Source organism: Oppia nitens, unplaced genomic scaffold (genome assembly GCF_028296485.1).
Source record: "Oppia nitens isolate AA-2021 unplaced genomic scaffold, nextdenovo-longstitch-racon4-pilon3 scaffold14_pilon_pilon_pilon, whole genome shotgun sequence".
NCBI classification, from domain to species: Eukaryota; Metazoa; Arthropoda; class Arachnida; order Sarcoptiformes; family Oppiidae; genus Oppia; species Oppia nitens.
The window spans coordinates 517,501-530,386 of record NW_026533193.1 but is presented as its reverse complement, the minus strand read 5'-3'; the positions used below and the strand labels follow the sequence as shown (position 1 = coordinate 530,386).

At 17.4% G+C, this 12,886-nt stretch overlaps 2 protein-coding genes across 3 annotated transcripts in view; one reads left to right on the top strand and one right to left on the bottom strand.

Moving 5' to 3' along the window:
• Nucleotides 1–486: 486 nt before the first annotated feature.
• On the bottom strand, nt 487–5,347 carry LOC128962012 (putative uncharacterized protein DDB_G0282133; the record flags this gene model as incomplete). The annotated part of the gene is made up of 3 exons (XM_054308335.1): nt 487–1,298; nt 2,952–3,894; nt 4,511–5,347. Coding segments are annotated over 3 exons (2,592 nt in total), but the record flags the coding sequence as incomplete, so codon positions are not given.
• Nucleotides 5,348–6,943: 1,596 nt separating this feature from the next.
• The window catches only part of LOC128961556 (5'-AMP-activated protein kinase subunit gamma-2-like), a 62,104-nt gene continuing 56,161 nt past the window's right edge, over nt 6,944–12,886 (top strand). The window contains exons 1-2 of one of the 2 annotated variants that reach the window (XM_054307817.1): nt 6,944–6,958; nt 10,921–11,239. In XM_054307817.1, the coding sequence (XP_054163792.1) occupies nt 10,949–11,239 (291 nt within the window). In that variant the 5' untranslated portion in view covers nt 6,944–6,958; nt 10,921–10,948. Of the gene's footprint in view, nt 6,959–10,270; nt 10,320–10,920; nt 11,240–12,886 lie in introns of those variants that run through there. The other variant, XM_054307809.1, reaches the window with a different exon arrangement.

Below are 12,886 nucleotides of genomic sequence, written 5' to 3'. Positions count from 1 at the left end.
AGTAACTACTCGAAGGGTGAAGAGACATCCTTGCGGACGTCTCTTCGGGGTGGGGGCACCTTTTTACTGGCACCCCCGGGTGGGGGCACCCTTGCGGGTACCCCCAGGTGGGTACCGATACCGAAGTACCGATACCCGGGGTCGGGCAGAAACTCGTCCTCACTTAGCACCCCGCTTTCCCCATACTACTTAAGTTGGCCGTCCTAAACAGCGTTGGTTGGGCAGGGACGGGAAGCACAGTTAAAACAATTTTTTTTCTCAGAAAAATTGCTTTACCACATCGGGGCTCGAACTATAGATCTTACTCTCCATTACACTACATAGCCCTACACACTAACCACTACACCACTGTGCCTCCTTTATTATTATTATTATTATTATTATTATTATTATTATTATTATTATTATCTTTGTATATCACGGTTGTTCCGGTGTGATCACAGTTGTGTCGGCCACTTTTGGTGGCAGAGACACGACTGGTTAGACTCAACTCAAGTCTAGTACTTTTCTTACTGTTCTACAACTCTGAAGTATCACTGCTTTTTGCATTTCATAGATCTTAGTTTTTCTGATTTCCAGTGATTCCAAACTTAGGGCCAGATTTTTCGGTATTACGGCCATTGATGACAGGATTATAGGTATGATTTCAACTTTCTTAATGCGCCACATCTTATTGATCTCATAAGCCAAGTCTGTATATTTTCGGCGTTTCTCACTATGCGTGTCCTGTAGTTTGTATGTTAGTGGGACCGCTATGTCTATTATGTACGCCTTATCTTGATGTTTGTCTACTAGTACTATATCTGGGCGGTTGTGGGCCACAGTCTTATCTGTTCTTATTTCTTTATCCCAGTAGAGCTTGGCTCTGTTGCTTTCCATTACACTTTGTGGCTCGTATCTATAGTATGGTAATGGTTCTTTGATTAGTCCGAATCTTATTGCCAATTCCTGATGTATGATTTTGGCTACTTGGTTGTGACGGCTTAGGTACTCGGTATTTGTGAGTACTTTACACCCATTTAGTATATGTTCTATTGTTTCGGACTCCATATGACACATCCTGCACTTGTCTGTTGGTATATTTAGCTTTTGGATGTATTTCTGATGGTTTCGTGTCGGAATCACTCGATCTTGTATTGCCATCATGAACCCCTCTGTCTCTCCATGAAGACCGGCGTACTTCAACCATTTTGTAGACATTTCTTCGTCTACGTGTGTTTGGTTGAGTTCTGCCCGGTATCTTCCGTGAAGTTCTTTTGAGGCCCATGTGTTAATCCTCTCTTTTTCATTTTGTATTTCTATTTGATGTTCATTATTGCTGAGATTTAGAGGTGTGTAGTTGTAATCGAGTGTTGATGTTATTTTGTGGAGCTCTGAGACATTGCATTTTTGTTGATGGTATTTTCTCAGCAATTCTCGCTGTTTGGCTTCAAGGCTTACAATGTTTAGTAACCCTCTACCCCCATGTTTTCTACTAACACATAGTCGTGCTACAGAACTTCTAGGGTGGTGTAGTCCAAACATTGTAAGTTGTCGCCTTATATGTCTTTCAATTGTCTCAAGTTCTGTTTTACTCCATTTTATTATTCCGAACGAGTATGTCAGTACAGGTATAGCCCAAGTGTTTATTGCTTTGAATTTGTTGTTTGAGTTTAGTTGAGATTTTAGTATTTTTATTATTCTTTGGTTTAATGTTTTCTTTATTTCTTCTTTAACTTCTGTCATTTTAGATTTATGCATTTGCTTAATTCCTAAGTACTTATATATATCTCCATTTTCTAGTGCCTTTATATATCCATTTTCAGTTTCGTATTGATTTCTTTCAGAATAGACTCCTCTTTTCAGTTTCATTATAGCACATTTATCTAATCCAAATTCCATATTTATATCATTGGAGAAAGTTTCTGTTGTTTTTAACATTGCATTTAAATCAGATTCTTTTTCGGCGTATAGTTTTAAGTCGTCCATATATAGTAGATGTGTTAGATTATATTTTGTATTACTTGATTTTAGATTTACGCCTTTTAGCTTTTTAAGTAGTGATGATAGTGGGTTTATGGCTAAGCAGAACCACAGAGGACTGAGTGAATCTCCTTGAAATATTCCTCTATTTATTTTGATTTCTGTACTTATTTTTGTTCCATTATTTGTATTGACACACAATTTAGTTTTCCATTTTTTCATCATATTTTCTAATGTGTTTATCAGTGTGTTGTCAATTTTATATAGTTTTAACACTCTTAATAACCATTTATGTGGGACTGAATCGAATGCTTTCTTATAGTCTATGTATGCTATTTCAAGATTTCTATGTTTTTGACGAGCTCTTATTGTTATAATATTGTCTATTGTTAATTGCTCTTTACATCCCATTGAGTGTTTTATACAGCCTTTTTGTTCTTCAGCTATTATGTTGTTGTTACTTAAATGATTATATATTTTTGTTGATATTATGGATGTTAGGATTTTATACATTGTTGTTAGGCAAGTGATGGGTCTATATTTGCTGGGATCTGATGTACTTTCTGTTTTTGGGAGTAGATATGTTATTCCGGAAGTGAGGAAGTCATCGGTTTGTCCTGTTTTTATTATTTTATCCATTGCTATTGCCATTGGTTGATGTACTGTTGTAAAGTGTTTGTACCAGAAGTTTTGTATTTTGTCTTGTCCTGGGCTTTTCCAATTGTGGGATTTCTTGAGGGGTTCGGTTAAGTCATCTTTAATTATATTTACTGAAGTCATAGGTGGTATTTCTTTATTTTCATCTTCAATATCATTTATCCAATTAGATTCTTTATATTCCTTTGGGTTGCTCCAGATTTCTTTCCAGTAGTTTTCTATTTCATCTATTTGTGGTGTATGGTTAATATTGCTTGAATTTATTTTGTTTTGATTTCTATAGAACATTTTTTCGTTATTATAGAACATTGTATTTTGCTTTCGTCTTTCGCTTTGTTGTTTATATCTTCTGATTCTTTGTGATAGTGCTTGAACTGTTTGTTTTAATGTGTCGTTGTAATTCCGGATAATAGCTTCAAATTCAGGTTTTCCAGGTTTTGTCTGTAATAATCGGTATATATCTTTTAATGATTGGTTAAGTCTTTTTGATTTGTTTCCATTTAACACTTGCGTTATTCTTCCTATTACTTGTCTTTTCCCTTCTATACGTGTCTCTATTCGCTTTTGCCATTTAGGTATTATATTTTCTTGATTTAGTTTTGTAGTTGACATGTGTTGTATTTTGTAGCCTAAGAGTCTCGATACTGCTACTGCTGCACAGTATGTTATTGTATTAATTGTGCTCAACGACATGTTATCTTCGATGTAATCTTTAAGTATATCATTAATTGTTATTATTGTAGATCTTGTTTTTACGCCACTTTTTATTTTTGGTAACTTAGGTCTGAGTTCTATTTCAAAGTCTTTATATTGTTCTAAAGAAGTTTTTAGTTCATTTTCTGCTGTTATTCTATTTATTTCATCATTTGTATTGATTCTGTTATCTGTTGTTGTAGGTGTCTCTTCCATTTCTGGCACTACTTCTACTGTGGTATTTAATTCAGTTGTTTCATTTAATGATAGTTCATGTGCCACTTGCTGTTTGATTTCTTGTAATTCTATTGGGGATATTTTATTATTCTTTGCTAAGAATCGCCGCTGGTCTGCAATCCTTTGTTCCGTTACATTTAGTTCTGGATATTTCTGTTTGAATGCTAAGTAAATTTGGTTTCTGTAATCAGTCATATTTGTTTCGAGTCGAGTTGATCTGTAGTATTCGCGCATTATCAAGGTATTCATCTCATGTGTCCATTTCATGCGCTTTTGCGATTTTTCAACCAAATTGGTCAGTTGTCGCTGAGAACCAGCTTGAACTGAAACATTTTGGAGGTTAGTCTGATTTTGTTGACTAGTCTGCGGTCTTATTATTATTATTATTATTATTATTATTATTATTATTATTATTATTATTATTATTATTATTATTATTATTATTATTATTATTATTATTATTATTATTATTATTATTATTATTATTATTATTATTATTATTATTATTATTATTATTATTATTATTATTATTATTATTATTATTATTATTATTATTATTATTATTATTATTATTATTATTATTATTATTATTATTATTATTATTATTATTATTATTATTATTATTATTATTATTATTATTATTATTATTATTATTATTATTATTATTATTATTATTATTATTATTATTATTATTATTATTATTATTATTATTATTATTATTATTATTATTATTATTATTATTATTATTATTATTATTATTATTATTATTATTATTATTATTATTATTATTATTATTATTATTATTATTATTATTATTATTATTATTATTATTATTATTATTATTATTATTATTATTATTATTATTATTATTATTATTATTATTATTATTATTATTATTATTATTATTATTATTATTATTATTATTATTATTATTATTATTATTATTATTATTATTATTATTATTATTATTATTATTATTATTATTATTATTATTATTATTATTATTATTATTATTATTATTATTATTATTATTATTATTATTATTATTATTATTATTATTATTATTATTATTATTATTATTATTATTATTATTATTATTATTATTATTATTATTATTATTATTATTATTATTATTATTATTATTATTATTATTATTATTATTATTATTATTATTATTATTATTATTATTATTATTATTATTATTATTATTATTATTATTATTATTATTATTATTATTATTATTATTATTATTATTATTATTATTATTATTATTATTATTATTATTATTATTATTATTATTATTATTATTATTATTATTATTATTATTATTATTATTATTATTATTATTATTATTATTATTATTATTATTATTATTATTATTATTATTATTATTATTATTATTATTATTATTATTATTATTATTATTATTATTATTATTATTATTATTATTATTATTATTATTATTATTATTATTATTATTATTATTATTATTATTATTATTATTATTATTATTATTATTATTATTATTATTATTATTATTATTATTATTATTATTATTATTATTATTATTATTATTATTATTATTATTATTATTATTATTATTATTATTATTATTATTATTATTATTATTATTATTATTATTATTATTATTATTATTATTATTATTATTATTATTATTATTATTATTATTATTATTATTATTATTATTATTATTATTATTATTATTATTATTATTATTATTATTATTATTATTATTATTATTATTATTATTATTATTATTATTATTATTATTATTATTATTATTATTATTATTATTATTATTATTATTATTATTATTATTATTATTATTATTATTATTATTATTATTATTATTATTATTATTATTATTATTATTATTATTATTATTATTATTATTATTATTATTATTATTATTATTATTATTATTATTATTATTATTATTATTATTATTATTATTATTATTATTATTATTATTATTATTATTATTATTATTATTATTATTATTATTATTATTATTATTATTATTATTATTATTATTATTATTATTATTATTATTATTATTATTATTATTATTATTATTATTATTATTATTATTATTATTATTATTATTATTATTATTATTATTATTATTATTATTATTATTATTATTATTATTATTATTATTATTATTATTATTATTATTATTATTATTATTATTATTATTATTATTATTATTATTATTATTATTATTATTATTATTATTATTATTATTATTATTATTATTATTATTATTATTATTATTATTATTATTATTATTATTATTATTATTATTATTATTATTATTATTATTATTATTATTATTATTATTATTATTATTATTATTATTATTATTATTATTATTATTATTATTATTATTATTATTATTATTATTATTATTATTATTATTATTATTATTATTATTATTATTATTATTATTATTATTATTATTATTATTATTATTATTATTATTATTATTATTATTATTATTATTATTATTATTATTATTATTATTATTATTATTATTATTATTATTATTATTATTATTATTATTATTATTATTATTATTATTATTATTATTATTATTATTATTATTATTATTATTATTATTATTATTATTATTATTATTATTATTATTATTATTATTATTATTATTATTATTATTATTATTATTATTATTATTATTATTATTATTATTATTATTATTATTATTATTATTATTATTATTATAATAATATATATATACATAATTTACAAATGCATATTGTATTTAACTATAGTTTACTATACAAGTTGTTTATACGATTGTATAGCAAATATAACATAAAAATTATGAAATTTATTTTTATCGCATCCTTAATATCAATTGATAACATTATGATAACATTTATTAAGTACAGTATATATATATATACTGTATATACCAGTAATATATAATGTAGTGTTGTTATATAATTATTATTATTATTATTATTGTTGTTGTTGTGTTAATGTGTTATGTCTATATGTAATCTACTAATTAATAATAATAATAATAATTTTTTGAGATTTAATATATTATTATTATTATTATTATTAGAGAGAGAGAGAGTCTTATTGATATCTAAAATATTACTTATTATTTGTGTTTATTTGCAATACTATTTGATTATATATATATAAAGTAGATATATATATATATATACAAACATTTTGATGCAAACATTTTTATTTGTTTGGTTTATATAAATATACTTTAAATATATATATATTTAACTAAAATTAATAATTAAAAAAATAATTGTTTTTGTTTAAATATCAAATTAATTATTAATTTATTAGTTAAAAATAAACATAATAAAAATTATTTTTTTAAATAATTCAAACAATTGCTAATGTAAGTAAAAACTAAATTTTATTAGTAAAATATATTATTTTAAATTTAACAAAACATAAATTTTTACAATATATATATATAATTTCAAAATAACTATTTATCTATTATATATATAAATTAATTTATAAATTAATTGACACTTATAGTAAACAAAAAAAAATATATTATATATTTTTGTATAATTATTATTTACATAAAAACTAATTACTAATTACTATTGTTATTGTTATTATTATTATTATTATTATTAGTCAATATTATATATTATTATTGAGAAACAATAGATATAAAATTTTTCAGATGATAATAATAATTATTATTATTAATAGCCTAACAACAATTAGATAATAAAATTAAACAAAAAATAATAATATGATAATAGCATATAATTAGTATTTTTAAAGGTTACAGATTTTTGTTGTTGTTGTATAAATTCAATTAAATATATAATTGGGTTTTTATTTTGTTTAATTAGCAAAAAGTATTATTATTATTATTATAACAGCAACAAAAATATTTAATATATTAATCAAAAAATAAAAAATAAAATATTGTTAATATACTGTACGTGTACTGTATATTAGTTTAATTACATTTTTTGAATAGATAGAAATTAAAAGTATGCAAAAATAAAATTTGTATTTTTTATTGTTATTAAAAATTAGTTGAGTAATATATTTTTAATTTAAATAATATATAAAAATTAAATAAAAATAAATAAATAAAAAAATAATAATAATTTCACTAAACTATTGTGTATAACAATGTGTTTATATTATTACTAAATAGCTATCATTATATATATTGTATATTATTATTATAATATCAAAAAAATTGTTTTATTTATTTTTACGTACAATATATTTAATTTATTTTTAAAAAAATATTATAGTAATTGTAAAATTAACTAATCATAGTTAACAATAATAATAATAATTAAATTTGATTATATTTTTGTAAGTTTTGTAAGTATTATTATTATTACTGCAATTATAATTTATCAAACAAAAAATAAATCCCCATTAGTTATCTACTGATTAATTAGTTAGTTTAAATAATTAAATAATAATTAAAAATAAAATAAAATTATAAAATAAATGTTTTTTTAAACAAAAAATATTGTATTACATAATACTGTAATCTATGAATTGAATCTAAATTAATACTACGAAAAACAAAACAAAAATATTAAATTACTAAAAATATAGTATTTTTTGAATTTTTATGGTTTAAAAAAAACTTGAAAATTAATAAAAATAAAATAATATATAATTAATAAATTTTTTTTGTGTAAAAGATATGTATGACTACTACTACTACTACTATGTTATGCAACAATACTACAGTAATATATATATATATATATATAATATTATCATATAATCACATAAAACATAAAAATAATAGTTAAATAATAATATTGTTGTTTAGTTACGGTATTTCAAGCATTTGATGTATCACTAAATTATGTATTTTTCCTCAATATATATATAGATATACAGTATATACTATTTATTATGTCTAATAATAATAATATTTTCCACACACATAGGAAAAAATGTTGCCAATAAAATACATCATAAAATAATAATAATAATTTTCAAGGTTAATAATTTTCATATAATTTTTTTTGTGGCTATGAAAATATCAAGTTATTATTGTTTGTATGAATTTATTTTTTTATATGTTATGAAAAATTATTAGTTTTTTTTATTTTATGTTATTATTATATGATTATTGTATTTATGATATACAATAAATATATACTGTATATATATATATATATATATATATATATAATTTTCTCAGTAGATATTATTAAATAAATACAGTATTTATATATGTATATATATAAAAAAAGTTAGGTTAGACCGGTTATGATCAAGGTACTTTATATATATAAATATATATATAGTTAATATTATCTAAAGTATGACTAAAAAATTTTTTTAAGTGTAAAATACTACTGTACTGTATATATATATATATATATATATATACTGTATATAAATTGTTTGATTTTTATTTTCTAATTTTCTAAATTGATTATCAGTTTAATAGCAATTACTTTTGTTAATTATTATTATTATTATTATTATTATTATTATTATTATTATTATTATTATTATTATTATTATTATTATTATTATTATTATTATTATTATTATTACTACTACTACTAATACTACTATCTAAACATAATATTAGTTAAGATTTTCTGTAAAATAATAATAATAATAAAATACATTATTTTATTTTTTTAAAAATTGAAATAATAATAACTATTTTGATAATTAATTATAAATCCAAATACTTATACAATTAGTATAATTTGTTGCAAAATTGTTCAAAAATTATTAATTTTAATACTTAAAATTGAAAATAATTTATTTTTAATGTTTTATTTTATTTAATAAATAATATATATATATTTCAAGTAATGTTTTAATTATAATTTGTGTTTAACTGATGTGTGTGTGTGTATTGTACTAAATGTGTAAATTAAAAAATAAATAAAATATTAATAATTTAATAAGTATTTTTTAAAACAACAAAATTATTACTGTTTATTATATTTAATGTTATTTTTATTATTGTTTTAAATATATGTAAATACATTAATTTTTATTGTTTTGTTGTTAAACTTGTTGTAACAAAAAAAATTGTAAAATTAAAATATTATATGATATGCAATAATAATAATAATAATAATGTGATTACAAAATATAAAATTTAAATAATTTTTTATTTTATTTTATTATTTTATTAATTTATTTTCTGTCTGACAATTTTGACAACTATTTTTTAAATAATAATAATAATAATAATAATAATAATAATACTTTATATATATAGTTAGTTTTGTAATAATAATGTTTATAATTAAGTTATTTACACAATAGTACTGTATATATATATAGTATAATAAATTATCATTTTTTTTTTMAGTATTATAGTTATGTATATAATTAATAAATAAATATGTGTGTGTGTCTATGTATGTGTCAAATTGATTAAATAAATAAATAAAATAAATATAAAAAATCATCTAGTACATCAGGTTATTAAACTTTGATAATAATAAAAATAAAACAAAATTATTACAATAAATAAATATATATTTATATATATATTGTAATATAAATAAATTATCTCATCTTATTGTGTGTACTGTCTATTATTATTATTATTATTATTATTATTATTATTATTATTATTATACATGTGCATGATTTGAAATAATAAATTATTATTATTATTATTATTTATACAGTATTATACAGTATTAATATATATATAATTTTTTTTGTTGGTGATAACTATCAATCAAATACATACATACATACATACATAAAATGGGGTAAATTTTATTTTGGTTGTAAATTACTTAATAATCATTTTTTATAAATTATATAAAATAATTTATTTTTTTAAAAAAAAGTTAATTATCTATTAAACAATTAACATGAATGTCTTTATATTTAAAAAAAAGTTAGTGTATTTTATTGTTAGTTTTATTTAAAATATTATTTATTAAAATAATAATAATAACTTTGTTTGTTTAATTTGTTTTTAAAAAAACATATATATATTATCATTGAACTAATTTTTTAACCACAAATTATTTTTTAATTATATTTACAAAACTTATAATAATAATTATAACAATAATTACAAAATAATAATAATTATTATTATTTTTATTCTATGATTTTAACTAATAATTTATTTCAATACATAAATTGAATGTTTTATATATTAATGAATGTATTAATACTACTACTAAATAATATTATTAACAAAACTTATTTTTCATACATTTATTGATACTAATAAATTTCTATTATATATTTATATATATATATATATATCAATAATTTATTAGACATTTAATTATTTTTTTATAAGTAATTGATTTATTTATGAAATTTATTTTATTTTTTTGAATTTTAAAAAAATAGTACCAAGATCTATTACATAGTTAACAAAATGTTTCCGGAAACATTATGCGAGTGTGGTGAAAATGATGATAACAATCATCATCATCATCATCATCAAAATGACCATGATACAATTGACAAAAATAGTGATAATTTAAACAACAATAATAGTTTTGTTAACAATTTAACAAATAGTGATAATAAACAACAACAAAATAATTGCAATAATAATAATAATAATATATTAAAACATCGAAATAGTTGTTCAAAAATTGATAGCAAAACTGTTTTCAATAATAATTATAAACGTTTAATGTCTCGGAGGCGGTCATTGTTTAGGGTATGTATTAAATTAAATAATAAATTACTAAATTATATATATATATATATATTGTATAGTTTTTAAAACTAGTAATTAATTATAGCTAATTGATTGCAAAACTAGATAATTAAAAACAGATAAAAAATATCGATAATATTAATCATTTATTAAATTTTTTTATCATTGATTATCATTGACTTAAAAAATAAGCTTAAAAATTAAATAATTTTTTTTATGAATTTATTACTAAATAATTTTTTGTGTGATTATTATATAACTTGTTTTGTTAAAACTATTAATGAAATTATTTAAAACAAAAAAATTAAATATACATTAAAACTAAATATATTTAAAATCTTTTTAATATTTACTTAGCAACAATTTAATTTTTTACATAAAAATAATTAATAATATATTTTTTTGCATAATTATAATGTAGTTAATCAGTTAACCAATGATAATCACATTAATAATAATACTAATAATTATTATTATTTTCTAATCTATAAAAATAAATTCCCATTTAGTAAAAAAATTCCCAAAAAAAATGATAATATTGTACCTAAAAAATTAAAGTTAAACAAAAATATTATTAGTTAAGGTCTAAAATAAAGATTTTTTATGACATTGTTTTAAATACTATTAATTTTTAGAAATAAAACCAAAAAATATATAAATAATTTAATAAAATAAATAAAAATGTAACATATTTTATCTGGATAAGTTATTTTATTTAAAAAAAATATTAATTATTTTAAAATACAAGTCTATAGATGGCGTAAACAGTTTGGGTTTTATTAAAATAAATTATATAAATATTTTAAAAATATTATTCAATTAAAATTATTTTTTAAATATAATCTAACATAAAATTTTTAACACAAAACTTACCATTAATTTTTTAGTTATATATTTTTAGTTAAAACTATTCAGTAATTATTAAGTTTTAATAAATAAATGTTAAGTTAAATATATATTGACTGAAAAATTATTGTCAAAATTTTATAATAAACTAAAAATAATAAATAAATAGTTTTAAGTGATATCGACACTCAAATGTTTATTATTAATATACAAATAGATATTTAAAAATAAAATATTAAAAATTATTATAATAGCACCAACAACAAAATTAAATATGTCTAGACTAATTTTTATATTTTTTAAAATTTATATATATATATAGTCTAAATATACAATATATGATATATATATAACTATATAATATATAAACTAATAATAATAAATAGTTTTTTACATTTTATTAGCCTTAAAATATTTTGCTATTATTTTTATTTCTAATTAATTAATTTAATTATAATTTTCATATATTATTCAAAAATCAAAACAATTATTATCACATAAATTATTGTCTAAATTGTCTATTAATGATATATATATATATATATATATCATAGAAATTATTGAACAAAAATATTAAGTATTAGGAAATATGATTTAATAAGAAAAATCTTAATAATAATAATAATAATTATTATTATCAAAAATTTAATCAATCATAATTATTATTAAAAATTAATTAAAATACTAAATATTTAAACAAACAATAATAACAATTAATTATTTATATAATTATAAACTCTAACCTAACTAACTGTTAATTGCATATTAAATACTATATATATATATATATATATAATATAA